At 46.6% G+C, this 24,725-nt stretch overlaps 1 protein-coding gene across 1 annotated transcript in view; it reads left to right on the forward strand.

The window, feature by feature from the left end:
• Window positions 1–23,111, forward strand: part of LOC134965739 (chloride channel protein ClC-Kb-like) — a 99,917-nt gene extending 76,806 nt beyond the window's left edge. Inside the window, exons 7-20 of the mRNA XM_063942083.1 lie at window positions 685–763; window positions 1,998–2,123; window positions 7,045–7,129; window positions 9,386–9,487; window positions 10,040–10,124; window positions 18,157–18,330; window positions 19,345–19,414; window positions 19,835–19,945; window positions 20,362–20,575; window positions 20,788–20,921; window positions 21,328–21,425; window positions 21,801–21,890; window positions 21,971–22,057; window positions 22,487–23,111. Coding sequence (XP_063798153.1) covers window positions 685–763; window positions 1,998–2,123; window positions 7,045–7,129; window positions 9,386–9,487; window positions 10,040–10,124; window positions 18,157–18,330; window positions 19,345–19,414; window positions 19,835–19,945; window positions 20,362–20,575; window positions 20,788–20,921; window positions 21,328–21,425; window positions 21,801–21,890; window positions 21,971–22,057; window positions 22,487–22,525 — 1,494 coding nt within the window. The 3' untranslated portion in view covers window positions 22,526–23,111. The remainder of the gene's footprint in view (window positions 1–684; window positions 764–1,997; window positions 2,124–7,044; window positions 7,130–9,385; window positions 9,488–10,039; window positions 10,125–18,156; window positions 18,331–19,344; window positions 19,415–19,834; window positions 19,946–20,361; window positions 20,576–20,787; window positions 20,922–21,327; window positions 21,426–21,800; window positions 21,891–21,970; window positions 22,058–22,486) is intronic.
• The last annotated feature ends 1,614 nt before the right edge of the window (window positions 23,112–24,725 follow it).

Below are 24,725 nucleotides of genomic sequence, written 5' to 3' on the forward strand. Positions count from 1 at the left end.
TTATATTATGTGTGTGATATACAACCTTATATTATGTGTGTGATATACTATGTTATATTATGTGTGTGTGATATATGATGTTATATTATGTGTGTGTGATATACTACATTATATTGTGTGTGTGATATACTACGTTATATTATGTGTGTGTGATATACTACGTTATATTATGTGTGTGTGATATACTACGTTATATTATGTGTGTGTGATATACTATGTTATATTATGTGTGTGATATACTACGTTATATTATGTGTGTGTGATATACTACGTTATATTATGTGTGTGTGATATACTATGTTATATTATGTGTGTGATATACTACGTTATATTATATGTGTGTGATATACTACGTTATATTGTGTGTGTTATATACTACGTTATATTATGTGTGTGATATACTGCGTTATATTATAAGTGTGATATACTACGTTATATTATGTGTGTGAGATATACTACGTTATATTATGTGTGTGAGATATACTACGTTATATTATGTGTGTGATATACTGCGTTATATTATGTGTGTGATATACTACGTTATATTATGTGTGTGAGATATACTACGTTATATACTACGTTATATTATGTGTGTTATATACTACGTTATATTATGTGTGTGTTATATACTACGTTATATTATGTGTGTGATATACTATATATTATGCTCAATTCTCTCCACAGAATAAGAGCAAGGACCACGAGATGCTGGTGGCGGCGGCTGCAGTCGGCGTCTCTACTGTGTTTGGCGCTCCGATCAGCGGTAGGAAAGGGCCTCATTACACAATGCCAGAAAATAAGTTCTCTCATTATTTTTTACTTGTTCCTCTAACAACTTACCTAACCGTGTACCCACATTCTGGACGTGATAACTACTTCTGACATTCTGTATGTGTCGCTGGGAAATACACCATTATAACTGACATGCTATAGTGTCGAAGTCAAAAATATTACATAGAGAGAACATACAAACTACACACATTTAAGTCGCTATACTTGCAAATACGCGCATCGCGCACAGCAATATATGGTAACACACGCATTTACACGGACATGCCACAGAGATGGATTCGACACTTATTTCATACAGTACATAATTATAATAATATCAAGCGCCAGACATCATGATGATTTAGAATTATATATATTGAAGTAATGTCATGAATGTGTATTATTTGAATGGAACAAGATAGACCGGTCATGTTTACTATTAAAACAACCAGCTTAATGTGTAGATTAATTTGATACTTGTTATGAAGTTATAGGACATTGCAGCGAATAGTTATGATTACATGTATAAAAGCTAAAATCACTTATATTTGAACAATAGAAGTTCCAAACAGGAAACTCAGCCAGCCCCTTTGGACGTCCCCAAGGGCTGAGCATATTCAGCACATACAAAGGAATTGGTGACTCATCATGAACCCCTCCCCCAGAAACTAGTTAACACATTTTGCTGGTCACACAGGAAAGTAGTTCTTGCTTTTTGGTCTCAGAGGACGATGATGGACTTGCTGGCAGATCAGTTCCTGTATTTATTTACAGAGAGAGGGAGACATAAGCTACATTGGAGGGAATGGTAATTGTATCGCTGGCATGTAACTGAAATTGTATGTAATTGTATGTAACTGTATTTAACTTTATGTATTAACTGCTTACTGTATGAGTTGTAACTATAGGTATACTGTACTTTGTAATATATATTGAATCCATATCCTTTTTAATAACAAATATATACATCAATGAGCTTTGGAACTCAGATAATGTGTGGGTGTATTGTTTTCTCTTATGGGATACAGTGATGTGCGATGTACAGCGCACATTTATGGGATATGGCAATAAGATGTGCAGGCATTTACAATATATATTAGAGCGGGCATCTTAAATATTTGTGAGAAATCAATTTAGCATTCATAATAGCGAGATCACTGGAATAGAGTGTCAGCTCATGGGAGTACCCGTCTGTAATGCAAGCCCCTGTGTGTATCTCTTTGCAGGAGTATTGTTCAGCGTAGAGGTGATGTCATCGCATTTCGCTGTAAGGAACTACTGGCGAGGATTCTTCGCTGCCACCTGTGGAGCCTTCATGTTCCGCCTTTTAGCCGTCTTCAATAGCGAACAGGGTAATGCGGCTGTGCGCAAGTCACCTCCTTCTCTCTTCTCCATGTTATCTGCAGATTTTCATCCTTCAGAATGTTTCTTCCCAGCACAGCGTCCTGATTCAGTTCCGTGCTGGTCAGTTCCGTGCTGGTCAATTCCGTGCTGGTCAGTTCCATGCTGGTCAGTGCTGCGTTGTTCAGTTCCATGCTGGTCAGTTCCGTGCTGGTCAGTTCCGTGCTGGTCAGTTCTGTGCTGGTCAGTGCTGTGCTGGTCATCTGGTCAGTGCTGTGCTGGTCAGTTCCGTGCTGGTCAGTGCTGTACTGGTCAGTTCCGTGATGGTCAGTTCCGTGATGGTCAGTTTTATGCTGGTCAGTGCTGTGCTGGTCAGTTCCATGCTGGCCAGTGCTGGGTTGGTCAGTGCTGTTCTGGTCAGTTCCATGCTGGTCAGTTCCCTGCTGGTCAGTTCCATGCTGGTCAGTTCCGTGCTGGTCAGTGCTGTGATGGTCAGTTCACTGCTGGTCAGTTCAGTACTGGTCAGTTCCATGCTGGTCAGTGCCGGGTTGGTCAGTGCTGTGCTGGTCAGCTCTATGCTGGTCAGTGCTGTGCTGGTCAGTTCAATGCTGGTCATTGCTGGGTTGGTGAGTGCTGTGCTGGTCAGTGCTGTGCTGGTTAGTTCCCTGCTGGTCAGTGCTGTGCTTGTCAGTTCCATGCTGGTCAGTGCTGGGTTGGTCAGTTCCATGATGGTCAGTGCTGGGTTGGTCAGTGCTGTGCTGGTCAGTTCCATGCTGGCCAGTGCTGGGTTGGTCAGTGCTGTGCTGGTCAGTTCCATGCTGGCCAGTGCTGGGTTGGTCAGTGCTGTGCTGGTCAGTTCCATGCTGGTCAGTTCCATGCTGGTCAGTTCCGTGCTGGTCAGTTCAGTGCTGGTCAGTTCAGTACTGGTCAGTTCCATGCTGGTCAGTGCCAGGTTGGTCAGTGCTGTGCTGGTCAGCTCTATGCTGGTCAGTGCTGTGCTGGTCAGTTCAATGCTGGTCATTGCTGGGTTGGTGAGTGATGTGCTAGTCAGTGCTGTGCTGGTCAGTGCTGTGCTGGTTAGTTCCCTGCTGGTCAGTGTTGTGCTGGTCAGTGCTTTGCTGGTCAGTGCTGGGTTGGTCAGTTCCATGCTGGTCAGTGCTGGGTTGGTCAGTTCCATGCTGGTCAGTGTTGGGTTGGTCAGTTCCCTGCTGGTCAGTGTTGTGCTGGTCAGTGCTTTGCTGGTCAGTGCTGGGTTGGTCAGTTCCATGCTGGTCAGTGCTGGGTTGGTCAGTTCCATGCTGGTCAGTGTTGGGTTGGTCAGTTCCATGCCGGTCAGTGCTGTGCTGGTCAGTTCCATGCTTGCCAGTGCTGGGTTGATCAGTGCTGTGCTGGATTGTTCCGTGCTGGTCAGTGCTTTGCTGGTCAGTTCAATGCTGGTCATTGCTGGATTGGTCAGTTCCATGCTGGTCAGTGCTGTGCCGTTCAGTTATGTGCTGGTCAGTTCCATGCTGGTCAGTGCTGTGCTGGTCAGTGCTTTGCTGGTCAGTTCAATGCTGGTCATTACTGGGTTGGTCAGTTCCATGCTGGTCAGTGCTGTGCCATTCAGTTATGTGCTGGTCAGTGCTGTGCTGGTCAGTTCCATGCTGGTCATTGCTGGGCTGGTCAGTTCCGTGCTGGTCAGTTCCATGCTGGTCAGTTCTGTGTTGGTCAGTGCAGTGCTGGTCAGTTCCATGCTGGTCATTGCTGGGTTGGTCAGTGCTGTGCTGGTCAGTTCTATGCTGGTCAGTGCTGTGCTGGTCAGTGCTGGGTTGGTCAGTTTCATGCTGGTCAGTGCTGGGTTGGTCAGTTTCATGCTGGTCAGTGCTGGGTTGGTCAGTTTCATGCTGGTCAGTGCTGGGTTGACAGTTCCATGCTGGTCAGTGCTGTGCTGGTTAGTTCTCTGCTGGTCAGTGCTGTGCTGATCAGTTCTGTGCTGGTCAGTGCTGTGCTGGTCAGTGCTGTTAGTTTTCCATACTATAATGCTGCTGGGTGTGTACGTGAGGACAGATCATACATAGCATATTCCTTTTTTACCATATCTTACTGTTAGAATATAGGAGCAAGGAGTAGAGGGGGGTGTAATAGTCTTCTGTGCACAGTATGTGATAGGTGCAATTTCCGTCATCCGGAGCATTTTCAAAGCTTCAACCTACCTAGTTTTGTCTTTTAAATTATTGCCACTTTTTATGTACAGTCGCAATCTGCAGCAGCAGAGTGTGGGGTAGAAGAATGTAGGGGGTAGAATGCAGAGGGTGGGAGTAGGGTGTAGTGGGTAGAATGCAGAGAGCAGGAGTAGAGTGTATCGGGTAGAAGAGTGTAGTGGGTAGAATGCAGAGTGCGGGAGTAGGGTGCAGTGGGTAGAAGAGTGTAGGGGTATAATGCAGAGGACAAGAGCGGAGTGTAGGGGGTAGAATGCAGAGAGCAGGAGTAGAGTGTAGTGGGTAGAATGCAGAGGGTGGGAGCGGAGTGTAGTGGGTAGAAGAGTGTAGGGGGTAGAATGCAGAGGGCGGGAGTAGAGTGTAAGGGGGTAGAATGCAGAGGGTGGGAGCGGAGTGTAGTGGGTAGAAGAGTGTAGGGGGTAGAATGCAGAGGGTGGGAGTAGAGTGTAGGGGGTAGAATGCAGAGGGGCGGGAGTAGGGTGTAGTTTAGGGGTATAATGCAGAGGGTGAGAGCGGAGTGTAGTGGGTGGAATGCAGAGGGCGAGAGTGTAGTGTAGTGGGTAGAAGAGTGTAGGGGTAAAATGTAGAGGGCGGGATCGGAGTGTAGGGAGTAGAATGCAGAGGGCGGGAGTAGAGTGCAGTGGGTAGAATGTGGAGGGTGCGATCAGAGTGTAGGGAGTAGAATGCAGAGGGCGGGAGTAGAGTGTAGGGGGTAGAATGCGGAGGGAGGGATCAGAGTGTAGGGAGTAGAATGCAGAGGGCGGGAGTAGAGTGTAGGGGGTAGAATGCGGAGGGCGGGATCGGAGTGTAGGGAGTAGAATGCAGAAGGCGGGAGTAGAGTGTAGTGGGTAGAATGTAGAGGGCGGGATCGGAGTGTAGGGAGTAGAATGCAGAGGGCGGGAGTAGAGTGTAGAGGGTAGAATGTGGAGGATGGGATCGGAGTGTAGGGAGTAGAATGCAGAGGGCGGGAGTAGAGTGTAGTGGGTAGAATGTGGAGGGCGTAATCGGAGTGTAGGTAGTAGAATGCAGAGGGCGGGAGTAGAGTGTAGTGGGTAGAATGTGGAGGGTAGGATCAGAGTGTAGGGAGTAGAATGCAGAGGGCGGGAGTAGAGTGTAGTGGGTAGAATGTGGAGGGCGGGATCGGAGTGTAGGGAGTAGAATGCAGAGGGCGGGAGTAGAGTGTAGGGGGTAGAATGTGGAGGGCCGGATTGGAGTGTAGGGAGTAGAATGCAGAGGGCGGGAGCAGTGTCGGACTGGGGCATGTAGGGCCCACCGGGGGTTGCAGTGGTAGGGGCCTATGTTAGGGGTGTGGCCAGTCTGCAGAGGGGGTGTGGCCTGCCACCTCATGGGTTTGACTAACCATTAGAGAGTGCAACGTCTGGGCCCCTTCATATATATATACAGTGAATTAATCTGCTGCATGCATGATAATGTACCAGAATAATAACAGAGTAATAACAGCAATGCACTGTAGAAAATACACCATAGTCCAGTATAAGGTAACATATGTATAATGTATAATTCAAGTGCACAGTCTAGAACCTGATCCTTAGAGCAGGAGGTGGGGCCCCAGGCAGTGGGGCCCACCGGTGGTTTCCCCTGCACCCCTGTGGGCCAGTCCAATCCTGGGCGGGATCGGAGTGTAGGGGGTAGAATGTAGAGGGCGGGATTGGAGTGTAGGGGTAGAATGCAGAGGACGGGATCAGAGTGTAGGGGTAGAATGTAGAGGGTGGGATTGGAGTGTAGGGGTAGAATGCAGAGGACGGGATCAGAGTGTAGGGGTAGAATGTAGAGGGCGGGATCGGAGTGTAGGGGTAGAATGCAGAGGGCGGGATCGGAGTGTGGGGGTAGAATGCAGAGAGCGAGAGTGGAGTGGAGTGGGTAGAAGAGTGTAGGGTAGAATGCAGAGAGCGAGAGTGGAGTGGAGTGGGTAGAAGAGTGTAGGGTAGAATGCAGAGAGCGAGAGTGGAGTGGAGTGGATAGAAGAGTGTAGGGTAGAATGCAGAGAGCGAGAGTGGAGTGGAGTGGATAGAAGAGTGTAGGGTAGAATGCAGAGAGCGAGAGTGGAGTGGAGTGGGTAGAAGAGTGTAGGGTAGAATGCAGAGAGCGAGAGTGGAGTGGAGTGGGTAGAAGAGTGTAGGGTAGAATGCAGAGAGCGAGAGTGGAGTGGAGTGGATAGAAGAGTGTAGGGTAGAATGCAGAGAGCGAGAGTGGAGTGGAGTGAGTAGAAGAGTGTAGGGTAGAATGCAGAGAGCGAGAGTGGAGTGGATAGAAGAGTGTAGGGTAGAATGCAGAGAGTGAGAGTGGAGTGGAGTGGATAGAAGAGTGTAGGGTAGAATGCAGAGAGCGAGAGTGGAGTGGAGTGGATAGAAGAGTGTAGGGTAGAATGCAGAGAGCGAGAGTGGAGTGGAGTGGATAGAAGAGTGTAGGGTAGAATGCAGAGAGCGAGAGTGGAGTGGAGTGGGTAGAAGAGTGTAGGGTAGAATGCAGAGAGCGAGAGTGGAGTGGAGTGGGTAGAAGAGTGTAGGGTAGAATGCAGAGAGCGAGAGTGGAGTGGAGTGGATAGAAGAGTGTAGGGTAGAATGCAGAGAGCGAGAGTGGAGTGGAGTGGATAGAAGAGTGTAGGGTAGAATGCACTCGGACTATGTATAAGAAGGAATGAGATAGATAACTCTGTATTAGTGATTGTCCAGCACAGTAACCCCCCCCCCCCCCCCCCCCGTGTCCTCTGCAGAGACAATCGCAGCCGTGTTCAAGACCAACTTCAAGATCTCCTTTCCCTTCGACCTCCCTGAGACTTTCTTCTTCATGATATTGGGGTGAGGATGAACGCTACCTTTCTACAGTATATATATATATATATATACACACACACACACACACACACGTTACTGTAGGCCTGCCGGTGCGATGTATCACCTAGTATATATATATATATATATACACACACACACACACACATTACTGCGGAGAGCACACTGTAGGCCTGCCGGTGCAATGAATCACCTAATATATATATATATATATATATATATATACACACACACACACACACACACACGTTACTGTAGGCCTGCCGGCGCGCTCTGACTTGTATTCCAGGCCTCAGAATATAAATTGCGTTTCCTGTGACAGAAGTTGTTAGCTCTGTATTACATCATAGGAGTCGCTGCGGCGCTGAGTGGGGATCAGATATTTCCTGTGACAGCATCACAGCGGAGGATAGATTCTACCAGACAGGGGGATTGAATATCTGGACGCCTGGTGACGGGGGGTCCTGCGGCAGCAGCCTAGTTATCTTGCGGCATATTACAGCACTTTCCTGCCTGGTCCGCTGTAGATTACTCTCAGCGCCAGACATGGAGAAATCTTATGTTGTTATAATGACATATAATCCCAACCAGGGGCGTAGCCAGCTATAACCGTAGAGCTGTGACATCAGAGCTGTAGTATTATCAGCTACACAGAGTATATGGGATCCTCCTGTAGACTCAGCTGTGTATATTCTGCGCATGTATATATGAAGCTGATATACTAATGGACGCCCTGTGTCCCTCAGACTAATTTTATGGGGGTTTTTATTTTCATACCTAGGTCCTGATTCCGCGGCGGAGTCTACACCATATGTGCCAACTCTCCCTGACTGATGGGGAGACTCCCCGATATACCAGCAATCTCCCTAACTCCCTGAGGAGTCTAGCAATCTCCCTGATTGTACCTTACCCCCAGTATATAGATGTTGAAGGGGGGGGGGGGGATGGAAATCAGAGATATATACAGTCAGATGGGCTCATCAGCGCCATTTCCCAACATTGGGTATAAGACACAGTGATCCCTATTGCACGTTGCAGCCATTTTCTAATAAGGTTCCTCATGGCCACTTAATATGGAACCACCTGTGAGTAGAACACAATACATCAACATGCCCTGAAAAATGGGTGTGGACCAATGGATCGATAATGTTACGATCGACAGTCATTAGGACAACACCAAATGGTTGACACGTCTCAATTGACAGGTATAAAAGATCGACAGGTGAAAGGTCGACAGTGCTTAAGGTACATAAGGTCAAAAGGTCAACATGACCCGGCTCTACACATCGGGGGGTCATTCCGAGTTGTTCGCTCGTTGCCGATTTTCGCAACGGAGCGATTAAGGCAAAAATGCACATGCGCATGGTACGCAGTGCGCATGCGCTAAGTAATTTAGCACAAAACTTAGTAGATTTACTCACGCCCGAACAAAGAATTTTCATCGTAGAAGTGATCGGAGTGTGATTGACAGGAAGTGGGTGTTCCTGGGCGGAAACTGACCGTTTTCTGGGAGTGTCCGGAAAAACGCAGGCGTGCCAGGATAAATCGCACGAGTGTCTGGAGAAACGGGGGAGTGGCTGGCCGAACGCAGGGCGTGTTTGTGACGTCAAACCAGGAACGAAACGGGCTGAGCTGATCGCAGTGTAGGAGTAAGTCTCCAGCTACTCAGAAACTGCTAAGAATTATTTATTCGCAATTCTGCTAAGCAAAGATACAGTCCCAGAGGGCGGCGGCCTAGCGTGTGCAATGCTGCTAAAAGCAGCTAGCGAGCGAACAACTTGGAATGAGGGCCATCATTAGGCCCCACCTCCTTGTGTGGAATGCCATGATTTGTGGGTCACTCGTGAAGGGCGGGACCAATATGACGTGATTTGCACAGAAACGTGTCATATTGGCTCCATCCCCTTGCCAGTGCCCCACGAATTGCGTCATTATCCTCCTGGTATTGCCAACTTCGTGAAGAAGTGAGTAGGTTGCGGGAGGACAGCCTACTCTTCCAGGGGTGTGGAGGACTGCCCACAAGTATGGCCTTCAGATGCCGCAATCTGTCGCACCATGCAAACTTGTAGCAGCCCTATAGCAGCGCCTCTGCGTCTGTATACAAAACCATGGTCAACGACACGCCCGCACCCTGCCATACAATGCCCACCTCTGTGCCACCATTGAAGCCTCCTTGCTCAGTGACTTCACGCCTTACCTTACTCCATCCGGACTGATTGGGTGAGTTGGGTGAGTGTTGACCGCTATGTTCTGTTGTCATAGGGTGATCTGCGGAGTCATATGCTGCGCCTATCTCTTCTGTCAGCGCTGGCTCCTGGGATATGTCAGGAGAAGCCCTTTCACCACTAAGCTGCTGGCGTCTGAGTAAGTATAACACGTGTCGGGTAAAACTGCTCATCCCTGCGCACGTCCGACATTCTCCAACACGCCAAATACAGGCCCATATTTATCAAGCCTTGGAGAGGGATATGTTGCATGGTGATAAAGTACCAACTAATCAGCTCCTCACTGCCATGTTACACCCCGGGTTTGAAAAATGACAGTTAGGAGCTGATTGGTTGGTACTTTATCTCCGTTGACTTTATCTCCATCTAAGGCTTAGTAAATAGACCTCATAATGTTGTGTCTTCTGTAAGCCAAGCGCCTTATTACGCCATAAAATAGGGACACATTTATACCATAGCTAAGACCCATCACCGGCAGCTTACAGGTACAACCTGCCGGGAAATGGGGCTAAGCTCCCTATTATTCGTGGTCCGTCCTGTCCACCCTGATTGTATCCCTCACTCAGGCCCTTCAGTCCATACATAGCTGTATATTGTATTTATTACATGGTATAAAGCTCCAGATTAGGAAATATAATGTAGAATTACTTTTGCATAAAGCTAAACAGCGTGTTTGTGTATTTCTGTCTAGTAAACCCATGTTCTCCGCCTTGGTGGCCCTTCTGCTGGGGACGATAACGTTTCCTAATTTCTTAGGAAACTTCCTGGCATCACGGGTACGTTCATCATCCAACATCCAGTATTTGCTCTCAATCTATGGTTGGTGATGTGTAAGTGGGGTATTATGGACTTGTCAACTGCAGAACTGGTTACTAGCCAAGTATAGCACCAAACTGGTTAGGAATCCAAGTATTTAATTTGGGGTTTCAGTACGATGACCATTACGTAGAGTCAGTGTGATGACCATTACGTAAAGTCTGTGTGATGACCATTATGTAGTCAGTATGATGACCATTACGTAGAGTTGGTGTGATGACCATTATGTAGTCAGTATGATGACCATTACGTAGAATCAGTATGATGACCATTACGTAGAATCAGTATGATGACCATTACGTAGAGTTGGTGTGATGACCATTATGTAGAGTCGGTGTGATGACCATTACGTAGAATCAGCGCGATGATCATTACGTAGAAACAGTGTGATGACCATTATGTTAGTCGTGTGATGACCATTACGTAGAGTCGGTGTGATGACCACTACGTAGAGTCGGTGTGATGACCATTACATAGAGTCTGTGTGATGACCATTATTTAGAGTCGTGTGATGACCATTATGTAGTCAGTGTGATGACCATTACATAAAGTCAGTGTGATGACCATTATGTAGAGTCGGTGTGATGACAATTACGTTAGTTGGTGTGATGACCATTAGGTTAGTCTGTGTGATGACCATTAGGTTAGTTGATGTGATGACCATTACGTAGAGTCTGTGTGATGACCAGTGTGATGACCATTAGGTTAGCCTCTGTGATGACCATTATGTTAGTCGTGTGATGACCATTACGTAGAGTTGGTGTGATGACCTTTACGTAGAGTCGGTGTGATGACCATTACGTAGAGTCGGTGTGATAACCATTACGTTAGTCAGTGTGATGACCATTAGGTTAGTCTGTGTGATGACCATTAGGTTAGTTGGTGTGATGACCATTATGTAGAGTCGGTGTGATGTCCATTACGTAGAGTCGTGTGATGTCCATTACGTAGAGTCGGTGTGATGTCCATTACGTAGAGTCGGTGTGATGTCCATTACGTAGAGTCGGTGTGATGTCCATTACGTAGAGTCGGTGTGATGTCCATTACGTAGAGTCGGTGTGATGTCCATTACGCAGAGTCGGTGTGATGTCCATTACGTAGAATTGGTGTGATGACTGTTATGTACAGTCTGTTAGGTTCGGTTTTGCTTGTGTCCCCGGAGGGGGCGCTAGTGGGTCAGTGGAGGTAGGATGGAAGAAGTGAGGAGGCTGGATTGGGTTTCTGCGCATCAGCGCAATGGTGTTTTATTAACATAAAAGTTCACACAATAAGGCAGCAGAATAACGTGCAGGAATAAACAATAAAAAGTATGCAATGGAAATGGTGCACCTTGGAAGCTGAGAGTCTATGGAGGAAATGGTAATGATGGATAAGTTCACTGGTGTGAGAACCAGAATGGTTTAAAACGTGGAGCCAGCAGAGATGGTAATAAATGTGTAGCAAACCTGGTAGCAGATGCAGGAGACTCAGGTGGAAGTTCACAGAGCAGTTCGTTAAGCACAGGCAGCTAGCAAGCTGCTTCACAGGTGAGGTGATGGAATGCACCTGGAGAGAGTCTCTACTGCAGAGGCTGAAGCACACTGCGGTTGTAGTTAGGTGTGGAGCCAAATACAGATGCAGGGGTTGCTGATGCTTGTAGTTCCACGGAGATGTAGGAAGGTAACCAGGAACACGGAGGAACAGGTAGGTAACCAGGAACACGGAGGATCCAGGAAGGTAACCAGGAACACGGAGGAATCCAAGCACATGGGTCGCAGGAGTGACACAAAGTTCAGGACAACCACAGGCTCACCCTGCAGCTCCTGATATACCCCCTGGTGTGCAGACATTGGTTGGAGTGGGAAAAGGAGGTGCGGCCAAGCTCCGGATTGGCCGCCGTACTCTGACCGATGGAGACTGTCATGGCGGCGCCCATGCCGCGGCCCGGCGGGAACGCGGCGTGCTCACACGCCCGCTGTTACAGGAGCGTTCCTAGGCCCAGGATGACGTCTGGCGGCAGAGGAGCGGACGACAGCAGAACGTAGGGACCCCGGACGGAGTCCGCACCGACGGACAGATGTGGCTGTGGTGAGTCGATTCCTGACACAGTCGGTGTGATGACCATTACGTAGAGTCGGTGTGATGACCATTACGTAGAGTCGGTGTGATGACCATTACGTAGAGTCGGTGTGATGACCATTACATTAGTTGGTGTGATGACCATTAGGTTGGTCTGTGTGATGGCCATTAGGTTAGTTGATGTGATGACCATTACGTAGACGTATAGTCTGTGTGATGACAAGTGTGATGACCATTAGGTTAGCCTGTGTGATGACCATTATGTTGAGTCGGTGTGATGACCATTATGCAGAGCCAGTGTGATGACCATTATGTAGAGTCAGCGTGATAACCATTACGTTAGTCGGTGTGATGACCATTACGTTAGTCTGTGTGATGACCATTAGGTTAGATGATGTGATGACCATTACATAGAGTCTGTGTGATGACCATTACATAGATCTGGTATGATGACCAGTACGTAGAGTCGGTGTGATGACCATTATGTAGTCAGTATGATGACCATTACGTAGAGTTGGTGTGATGACCATTATGTAGTCAGTATGATGACCATTATGTAGAGTCAGTGTGATAACCATTACATTAGTCTGTGTAATGACCATTACGTTAGTCTGTGTGATGACCATTAGGTTAGATGATGTGATGACCATTACGTAGAGTTTGTGTGATGACCAGTGTCATGACCATTAGGTTAGTCTGAGTGATGGCCATTACATAGAGTCGGTGTGATGACCATTATGTTGAGTCAGTGTGATGACCATTAGGTTAGCCTGTGTGATGACCATTAGGTTAGTTGGTGTGATGACCATTATGTAGAGTCAGGGTGATGACCATTACATGGAGTCGGTGTGATGACCATTACGTAGTGTCGTGTGATGACCATTACGTAGAGTCGGTGTGATGACCATTACGTAGAGTCGGTGTGATGACCATTACGTAGAGTCGGTGTGATGACCATTACGTAGAGTCAGTGTGATGACCATTACGTAGAGTCGGTATGATGACCATTGTGTAGTCAGTATGATGACCATTACGTAGAGTCAGTGTGATGACCATTACGTAGAGTCGGTGTGATGACCATTACGTTAGTCGGTGTGATGACCATTAGGTTAGTTTGTGTGATGACCATTAGGTTAGTTGGTGTGATGACCATTACGTAGAGTCGGTGTGATGACCATAATGTAGAGTCAGTGTGATGACCATTAGGTGAAGTCTGTGTGATGACCATTACGTAGGGTCAGTGTGATGACCATTACATAGAGTCGGTGTGGTGACCATTAAGTGGAGTTGGTGTGATGACCAGTGTGATGACCATTAGGTTAGTCTTTGTGATGACCATTATGTAGAGTCTGTGTGATGACCAGTGTGATGACTATTAGGTTAGTCGGTGTGATGACCATTAGGTGGAGTCTGTGTGATGACCATTATGTAGTAAGAGGTATGGCCAATACGTTAGTCGGTGTGATGACCATTATGTAGAGTCAGTGTGTTGACCATTACATAGAGTCGGTGTGGTGACCATTAAGTGGAGTTGGTGTGATGACCAGTGTGATGATCATTAGGTTAGTCTGTGTGATGACCATTACGTGGAGTCTGTGATGACAATTTCATAGAGTCAGTGTGATGACCATTATGTAGAGTCAGTGTGATGACCAGTATGATGACCATTAGGTTAGTCTGTGTGATGGCCATTAGGCTAGTCAGTGTGATGACCATTAGGTGGAGTCTGTGTGATGACCATTATGTAGTCAGTGGTATGGCCATTACATTAGTCGGTGTGACCATTATGTAGAGTCATGAAATGACCATTACGTAGAGTCAGTGTGATGACCATTACGTAGACTCGGTGTGATAACCATTACGTTAGTCAGTGTGATGACCATTAGGTTAGTCTGTGTGATGACCATTAGGTTAGTTGGTGTGATGACCATTATGTAGAGTCGGTGTGATGTCCATTACTTAGAGTCGTGTGATGTCCATTACGTAGAGTCGGTGTGATGTCCATTACGTAGAGTCGGTGTGATGTCCATTACGTAGAGTCGGTGTGATGTCCATTACGTAGAGTCGGTGTGATGTCCATTACGTAGAGTCGGTGTGATGTCCATTACGCAGAGTCGGTGTGATGTCCATTACGTAGAATTGATGTGATGACCGTTATGTACAGTCGGTGTGATGACCATTACGTAGAGTCGGTGTGATGACCATTACGTAGAGTCGGTGTGATGACCATTACGTAGAGTCGGTGTGATGACCATTACGTAGAGTCTGTGTGATGACCATTACATTAGTTGGTGTGATGACCATTAGGTTAGTCTGTGTGATGGCCATTAGGTTAGTTGATGTGATGACCTTTACGTAGACGTAGAGTCTGTGTGATGACAAGTGTGATGACCATTAGGTTAGCCTGTGTGATGACCATTATGTTGAGTCGGTGTGATGACCATTATGCAGAGCCAGTGTGATGACCATTATGTAGAGTCAGCGTGATAACCATTACGTTAGTCGGTGTGATGACCATTACGTTAGTCTGTGTGATGACTATTAGGTTAGATGATGTGATGACCATTACGTAGAGTCTGTGTGATGACCATTACATAGATCTGGTATGATGACCAGTACGTAGAGTCGGTGTGATGACCATTATGTAGTCAGTATGATGACCATTATGTAGAGTCAGTGTGATAACCATTACATTAGTCGGTGTAATGACCATTACGTTAGTCTGTGTGATGACCATTAGGTTAGATGATGTGATGACCATTACGTAGAGTCTGTGTGATGACCAGTGTGATGACCATTAGGTTAGTCTGAGTGATGGCCATTACATAGAGTCGGTGTGATGACCATTATGTTGAGTCAGTGTGATGACCATTAGGTTAGCCTGTGTGATGACCATTAGGTTAGTTGGTGTGATGACCATTATGTAGATTCAGGGTGATGACCATTACGTAGAGTCGGTGTGATGACCATTACGTAGTGTCGTGTGATGACCATTACGTAGAGTCGGTGTGATGACCATTACGTAGAGTCGGTGTGATGACCATTACGTAGAGTCGGTGTGATGACCATTACGTAGAGTCAGTGTGATGACCATTACGTAGAGTCGGTATGATGACCATTGTGTAGAGTCGGTGTGATGACCATTATGTAGTCAGTATGATGACCATTACGTAGAGTCAGTATGATGACCATTACGTAGAGTCGGTGCGATGACCATTACGTTAGTCGGTGTGATGACCATTAGGTTAGTCGGTGTGATGACCATTAGGTTAGTTGATGTGATGACCATTACGTAGAGTCGGTGTGATGACCATAATGTAGAGTCAGTGTGATGTCCATTAGGTTAGTCGGTGTGATGACCATTAGGTGAAGTCTGTGTGATGACCATTACGTAGGGTCAGTGTGATGACCATTACATAGAGTCGGTGTGGTGACCATTAAGTGGAGTTGGTGTGATGACCAGTGTGATGACCATTAGGTTAGTCTTTGTGATGACCATTATGTAGAGTCTGTGTGATGACCAGTGTGATGACTATTAGGTTAGTCGGTGTGATGACCATTAGGTGGAGTCTGTGTGATGACCATTATGTAGTAAGAGGTATGGCCATTACGTTAGTCGGTGTGATGACCATTATGTAGAGTCAGTGTGTTGACCATTACATAGAGTCGGTGTGGTGACCATTAAGTGGAGTTGGTGTGGTGACTAGTGTGATGATCATTAGGTTAGTCTGTGTGATGACCATTACGTGGAGTCTGTGTGATGACAATTTCATAGAGTCAGTGTGATGACCATTATGTAGAGTCAGTGTGATGACCAGTATGATGACCATTAGGTTAGTCTGTGTGATGGCCATTAGGCTAGTCAGTGTGATGACCATTAGGTGGAGTCTGTGTGATGACCATTATGTAGTCAGTGGTATGGCCATTACATTAGTCGGTGTGACCATTATGTAGAGTCGTGAAATTACCATTACGTAGAGTCAGTGTGATGACCATTACGTAGACTCGGTGTGATGACCATTATGTAGGTTCATGTGATGACCCTTAAGTGGAGTCGGTGTGATGACCATTAAGTGGAGTCGGTGTGATGACCATTATGTTAGTCGGTTTGATGACCATTATATTAGTCGGTGATGATGACCATTATGTTAGTCGGTGTAATGACCATTACGTAGAGTCTGTGTGATGACCATATTTTGGGTGGAATTCAAATGTTTGAAAAGTTGGTTGGTTGTCTGTTTTTTCCTGTCTATTAGATAGGCAAAAACAGACTCCCAACTGACTTTTCAAGCATTTGAATCTCCCCCTTTGAGTTAGTGTGATGACCATTACGTAGAGTCGGTGTGATGACCATTATGTAGAGTCGGTGTGATGACCATTATGTAGAGTCTGTGTGATGACCATTATGTAGTCACTGTGATGACCATTATGTAGAGTCAGTGTGATGACCAGTGTGATAACCATTAGGTTAGTCGGTGTGATGACCATTAGGTTAGTCAGTGTGATGACCATTAGGTTAGTCGGTGTGATGACCATTAGGTTAGTCAGTGTGATGACCATTACGTAGAGTCGGTGTGATGACCATTATGTAGAGTCTGTGTGATGACCATTATGTAGAGTCACTGTGATGACCATTATGTAGAGTCAGTGTGATGACCAGTGTGATAACCATTAGGTTAGTCGGTGTGATGACCATTAGGTTAGTCAGTGTGATGACCATTAGGTGGAGTCTGTGTGATGACCATTATGTAGTCAGTGGTATGGCCATTACATTAGTCGGTGTGACCATTATGTAGAGTCGTGAAATGACCATTACGTAGAGTCAGTGTGATGACCATTACGTAGACTCGGTGTGATGACCATTATGTAGGTTCATGTGATGACCCTTAAGTGGAGTCGGTGTGATGACCATTAAGTGGAGTCGGTGTGATGACCATTATGTTAGTCGGTTTGATGACCATTATATTAGTCGGTGATGATGACCATTATGTTAGTCGGTGTAATGACCATTACGTAGAGTCTGTGTGATGACCATATTTTGGGTGGAATTCAAATGTTTGAAAAGTTGTTTGGTTGTCTGTTTTTTCCTGTCTATTAGATAGGCAAAAACAGACTCCCAACTGACTTTTCAAGCATTTGAATCTCCCCCTTTGAGTTAGTGTGATGACCATTACGTAGAGTCGGTGTGATGACCATTATGTAGAGTCGGTGTGATGACCATTATGTAGAGTCTGTGTGATGACCATTATGTAGAGTCACTGTGATGACCATTATGTAGAGTCAGTGTGATGACCAGTGTGATAACCATTAGGTTAGTCGGTGTGATGACCATTAGGTTAGTCAGTGTGATGACCATTAGGTTAGTCGGTGTGATGACCATTAGGTTAGTCAGTGTGATGACCATTACGTAGAGTCGGTGTGATGACCATTATGTAGAGTCTGTGTGATGACCATTATGTAGAGTCACTGTGATGACCATTATGTAGAGTCAGTGTGATGACCAGTGTGATAACCATTAGGTTAGTCGGTGTGATGACCATTAGGTTAGTCAGTGTGATGACCATTAGGTTAGTCGTGTGATGACCATTACATATAGTATTATTAAGCCACACCACAGAATTTGATGAGGTACAATTGGCAATAAAACCTTTCTGCTCAAGTGCCTGGACAGTCCTCTTTCACCAATTACAATGACTGCATACTCCTTACATCTTTATTTCTCCACTGTTCTATAAATCCCTTCATACCTATTACTAATTGCTAGGATCCTCTACAAACCCCAAGCGTCTTGTCACCCAACACAGTGGTCATATACATGCAATGCCAATAGTATGCCGTGCAAATATGCTTTATTTTAGGATCTCTTCCTCCACTGATGCATGATTGGTTTCCTTTCTTCCTCCCGTTTGTTTCTGCCCACGTTGTCCTGCTCAGCTCACAATGAAGGAACTCCTTGTCTCTCTCTTTGACAATCGAACCTGGTGGACGCTGTCCCAGAATGCCTCAGTTCCCAGGCCACTAGGAGTGGACCCCAATAATTTGTGGCTGGAATGGTCGAACCCTCAAATCACTATCTTTGGCACTCTGGCGTTTTTCATTGTCATGAAGGTAAAATACTGATCTGAGCTATTAGCGTTCTCTCTCTGTAGCTAGGATTACCTTGTCCCAATAAATAATGTCCTCCGGTGACATATCTCATCCTCAGAGATATGCTCTTATTCTCAGAATAAATCTACCTCAAGGGTCTGATTTCTCATTACGAGAAGTGCAAGTGTCTGGACCTGCATATATATGAGGTGGGATGCCATCTGCTTCTGCTTAGCAGGCAGCAATTGTCTTCCAAGACTATGGTCTTGTACTGATCAGGAGCAGGAAATGGTGACGTTTCTGGCTCATCAGATGACCTGCATCACAGAAGGGTCACATTTTGTGATGCCACAATGAAGGTCACAGTTTAATCACCAATGTCGGACCTTGTAGATCCAGAATGTCTCCAAGAAGATAATGTGATTACTAGAGGCAATAGTAAGGTAAATGATTCCTGTAATATCAATAAGAACTAGTGACACCAATGAGGCAAGTTTACCCAAGGCACAATGGTGGGGAAGGGGCGGTGTGTATCAAAGCTTGGAGAGAGATAAAGTAGAGAGATGGGGTCTATTTACTAAACCTTGGATGGAGATAAGGTCTACGGAGATAAAGTCCCAACCAATCAGCTCCTCACTGCCATGTCACAGGTTGTGTTTGAAAAATGACAGTTAGGAGCTGGTTGGCTGGTACTTTATCTCTACTTTATCTCTCTCCAACACTTAGTACATCTCCCCCACTATAAAAAGGTGCAGATCCATTTGTTGCTATTATTTGGATGAGGCAGTGGGATATCCAAGTGACTCATACCTCAGTGCTATCTCTGGTCAGGACTTCTGTCTCGTGAATATTGGTCCAGCCCACCGAATGGTGGCACCCAGCGTGGACACAGAGGCAGCATGTGGATGAGGCCCTCACAGCTTACATGACTGGTTTCCCCTGGCTCCTGCCCTGTATCGGATGTTATTCGTGCGTGCAGAATTGGTAAATTGGTCTTTTCCAGAGAATATGATGATTTTAATTCTTATTTTGCAGTTTTGGATGTTTACTTTGGCCACTACGCTTCCCTTGCCGGCGGGCTACTTCATGCCGGTGTTTATATATGGTGAGTCTACCTGGATCTCCAAGGGTTCGGGTTCATCTAACACAGAGGAAAGTTTCCGCAATGCAGTAGCTTTTACTATGCGTCTAATAATTATGGTCATATATAGTATATCATATAGATGAACGTGGCCACTTGGTTGTTTTTTTTTATAGAAACTTCATCAAGGTTCCTCCTCCTGTCAATCAAAATGAGTGAGGTCACAGATCTAATGTTTCCTTGTGTCAAAATAACATTTAAAATATACAGCACATTGCAGACTACAATCTAGATGTAAAAAATAAAAATTCCTGATAATCCTGATATATATTTATTTAATTAATCTTTTTGAGTAGTTTAATGAAATGTAAACTTTTTGGTCGTCTGCGTGTCCCATTGTGCACCAAATACAAGATGGCCTCACCGCGCTGCTATCATTCGCAGGGGCTGCCATTGGACGTCTGGTGGGGGAGACAGTTGCCTATATCTTCCCAGAGGGCATCACCACAAATGGCGTTGTTAACCCCATCATCCCTGGAGGCTACGCACTGGCAGGTGAGAGTGACCCTGGTAACCCAGACATAGGTGCTCATGTATCAACGCGTTATAAAACTCATTGTGTATGATAATTGGTGCTCCAGCCAATCAACTTCCAGTTGTAATTTTTTCAAACACATGACAGTTGGGAGCTGATTGGCTGGAGCTCCATTGATCATACGCAACAAGTGTTATCATTCACACCGAGTTTTATCACTCGTTGATAAATGGGCCCCATAGAGCAGCCTCAACAAGATGTCGGTACATAAAACTACTGCGCAGTGCTGAGTCAAACGTGCGCCATTGTGAGACTGTGACATAAGTAAAGACCATGCGGCCTTCCTGTATTCGTCATATTTCTCCTAAACGTTTCTGTCTGTAAGATTCTCCTAACCAGAACCTCTCCTGAATGCTGCCATGTCTGTGTTGTGCAGGAGCCGCCGCCTATTCCGGGGCAGTGACTCACACCCTCTCCACGGCCTTGCTTGCCTTTGAAGCCACCGGTCAGATAGCGCACATCCTTCCTGTCATCCTGTCTGTGCTCATCGCCAACGCCATCTCCCAGAAGTTCCAACCATCTTTCTATGATGGCACCATCATTGTGAAGAAGCTTCCGTACCTTCCTCGTATTCGGAGCCGGCAGATAAAGTGAGGGAACTCTGTTAACTTGGTGACTATTTGATCCCACACTGGAGTCTTTTACCATCGTACCATGTAGTACAAGATCCCACCTCTAGACAAAGAGAAGTCCCTGGTTTCTTGGTAGCTGCACCTACCTTCTGCTCTGACCGTACCTCTCTATATAATATTATCCCTCTGTCTGTAGCTGTATAATATCTGTGAATGTTCTGCTTCCATAGCTCATACAAGGTGAACACCCAGGAGTTTATGAATGTGGACATTAAGGCCCTCTCCAGGGAGGCCAGTTTTGAAGATGTTCTGCAGGTCATTACTTCTTCTGATGACCCTGAGTATCCAGTGGTGGACAACACAGGTACGTTGTCATTAAACTCATTTCTTGTTCTCAGGAGTCACACAGATGAGGATAAAGTTGATTGGCAGATGGAATTTGAGGGCTTTGGATCTAAGTACCTGGGGTCACCTTCCAAGATGTGGACCTTTAATGGTATATCTGAGAAGAACCTTAGTCCAGATTGCCTCAAATGTTGAGTGCCCGGTTATTCTCAATGCTCATGAATTTTTAGAGATAGCATTACAATGACAAACTCTTTATCACGGTGCCTCACGCATTTCTCATCTGTGATACCTCACCATGGAGCCTCTCATGCTTTCTATGTAATAAGATAGCTGTGTTATAAACATCAATGTATAAATGTCCCATAACATATTTTGAAAAACCTGATAAGTAAATTGATTCTGTGTCGTTGAACTTTCTTCAGAGTCTCGCGTTTTGGTGGGTACTGTGAAGAGGTCTCAGCTGGTCCGCTTTCTGGAGACCCATAAGTCCAGTCAGGAACCGAGGAGCATGGAGCATAAGGTGAGAAGGTAATAGGGATCAGCGCTCAGGCTGCGGGACTTTGTGCCAGTCTGCCCCCGTATTTTTAAAGCGCCAATCGTTTACAAGGAAAAACCATTCTGCTCCTTATATTTGCTCTTCGCTGAATTATTGCACTATTACATTAGCCGGGTGTGCACAGGAAGACAGGGGGCCTTATTCATGATTGTACGCAATGCCGCTGTTCACGCAACTGAGCGATTATCGTCAGACTGCGCGTGTGACGCAATCGCACTGCTGACGTACTGAGGGGCCTTTGCAATGTCGCTCGCAGTGATCGAATGCAGAGTGATAGACAGGAAGAGACCGCGTGCCCTGTATACATCCATCTGTCTCTCATACCTGTCCTTGCTTCAGCCGCAGACCCCGTGTGACGGTAACCTGAGTGACGGCTGCACCATTGAGCCAATCACTTTCCAGCTGTCCTCGTGGACATCCCTACATGAGGTAAGTGCTCCTGAGTGCTGAGCCGGCGGGCATTGCTCTCAGTAAGTGACCTCTGACCTCCTCTGCCCTCTCCGTCACAGGCTCATAACCTCTTTGAGTCGCTGAATCTTCAGGATTTGTTTGTCACCGAATTCGGGAAGCTGGTCGGCCAGGTCACCAGGAAGGAGGTAAGTGCCCCGCACACACCTCAAGCTCTTTGTACACGGGGTGGGGTCTGGCTTCTGTGGGTCATATGTACACTTGTTGTAATGAGGCTGCCAGGTATAAATGCCGCAGACATATGAATATCCCGGTGTAGACTGATGGTGACTCTTACACCACCTGTAGGTATAGTGACATCATGGGGAGAAGTCACACTATATACAGGAGACCACTCTCCTGCGGACACGATCTGCACCCGGTTACTAGCCATTTGTTGGGGTGTAATTACATTGATGGGGATCAGTGATAGATTTTAGCAGTTCTGAGGGAGGTACTGTAGCTGGAGCCATTGCAGATAGTGTGAGGCACCGGGTCGTCGTTACCTGAATTATGCATGCGCCGGGGAATTCACTGCCTACATTTACATGACGCTGAAGTATAATCTGTCATTCCAGATGAGGGAAGCAATTGAGAACCTGGCAAACCCCAAATAAAGCGTCTGGTTCGGGTTGGTCCAAGAACCAGAAGACCTTGTATGGAGATCTGGAGAGGACAGGTCACCGCAATGCAGCTGAGACACACTGACCCACTCCGCGGTGTTCCCGAGGACTCCCTCATACACCTCACATACAGGGAACTACAGACCGTGATGTCACCGACAGCAGCACCGTGAATTCTGCCCGCTCCGCCCCATATACAGACACCCGCATCTCACCACTGTATTTCTGTCTTTACACTGCGCACTTTTCTTGTCACTCCTTATTGTAGGATGTTCACTGATATTAATAAGACTGTGTCACAGCCAGAAAATCGTGGGAGTAGCGTCCCACTGTACGCAGCTGATCTACGCATTGTACGCGGAGATACAGTGCTCAGATCACCCTATAGAAGACACCTGTTTATATGGGCCCTCACCATTTCTGTGGCCCCAAATTTCCAGGAGCCAGCAATGATAGTACAGAGAAAATACATTTCCTTCTGTCAGACATGATTCCCTGAGTAATCATCTATAACGGCCGCATGTTTCTCATTTACAGCTGGTTTGGTGAATGCTGGAAAATAAAACATTTTATACTATTTAATGACCAAATATATTCTGTTTCTTTATCCTCTGCTAGTTACTAGCCCACTAAAATGACGGAACAACATAACCGTAATGTCAGGGCCAGCGGCTGTGTGCGCCACAATGGAGCAACAGTTGTATTGCTCCGTTGGGCACCATCTAGTGACTGGATAGGCTGCGCTCTCAGTGATGTCACTGGCTCCTAGTGAAGGGATAGGCTGCACTCTCACTGATGTCACTGGCTCCTAATGAAGGCGTAGGCTGCGCTCTCAGTGATGTCATTGGTTCCTAGTAACTGGATAGGCTGCGCTCTCCGTGATATCACTGGCTCCTAGTGACTGGATAGTCTGCACTCTCAGTGATGTCACTGGCTCCTAGTGACTGGATAGGCTGCGCTCTAATTGATGTTACTGGTTCCTAGTGAAGGGAAAGGATGCGCTTTCAGTGATGTCACTGGCTCCTAGTGAAGGGATAGGCTGCGCTCTCAGTGATGTCACAGGCTCCTAGTGAAGGGATAGGCAGCACTCTCAGTGATGTCACTGGTTACTGCATAGGCCGCACTCTCAGTGATGTCACTGGTTTCTAGTGACTGCATAGGCCGCACTGTCAGTGATGTCACTGGCTCCTAGTGACTGGATAGGCTGCGCTCTCAGTAATGTCACTGGTTCCTAGTGACTGAATAGGCTGCAGTCTCAGTGATGTCACTGGTTCCTAGTGACTGGATAGGCTGCGCTCTAATTGATGTTACTGGATCTTAGTGAAGGGATAGGCTGCACTCTCAGTGATGTCACTGGCTCCTAGTGACTGAATAGGCTGCAGTCTTAGTGATGTCACTGGCTCCTAGTGACTGGATAGGCTGCGCTCTCAGTGATGTCACTGGCTCCAAGTGACTGGATAGGCTGCACTCTCAGTGATGTCACTGGTTAATGGTGACTGAATAGGCTGCAGTCTCAGTGATGTCACTGTCTCCTAGTGATGGGATAGGCTGCGCTCTCAGTGATGTCACTGGCTCCTAGTGACTGGATAGGCTGCGCTCTCAGTGATGTCACTGGCTCCTAGTGAAAGGAAAGGCTGCGCTCTCAGTGATGTCACTGGCTCCTAGTGACTGGATAGGCTGCACTCTCAATGATGTTACTGGTTCCTAGTGAAGGGATAGGCTGCGCTCTCATTGATGTCATTTGCTCCTAGTGACTGGATAGGCTGCACTCTCAATGATGTTACTGGTTCCTAGTGAAGGGATAGGCTGCGCTTTCATTGATGTCATTTGCTCCTAGTGACTGGATAGGCTGCACTCTCGGTGATGTCACTGGCTCCTAGTGACTGGATAGGCCGCGCTCTCAGTGATGTCACTGACTCCTAGTGAAGGGATAGGCTGCGCTCTCAGTGATGTCACTGGCTCCTAGTGCAGGCATAGGCTGCGCTCTCAGTGATGTCACCGGTGACTGGATAGGCCTCACTCTCAGTGATGTCACTGGTTACTGCATAGGCCGCACTCTCAGTGATGTCACTGGTTTCTAGTGACTGCATAGGCCGCACTCTCAGTGATGTCACTGGCTCCTAGTGACTGGATAGGCCGCACTCTGTGATGTCACTGGCTCCTAGTGAAAGGATAGGCTGCGCTCTCAGTGATG

Source organism: Pseudophryne corroboree, chromosome 10, assembly GCF_028390025.1.
Source record: "Pseudophryne corroboree isolate aPseCor3 chromosome 10, aPseCor3.hap2, whole genome shotgun sequence".
Lineage (NCBI taxonomy): Eukaryota > Metazoa > Chordata > Amphibia > Anura > Myobatrachidae > Pseudophryne > Pseudophryne corroboree.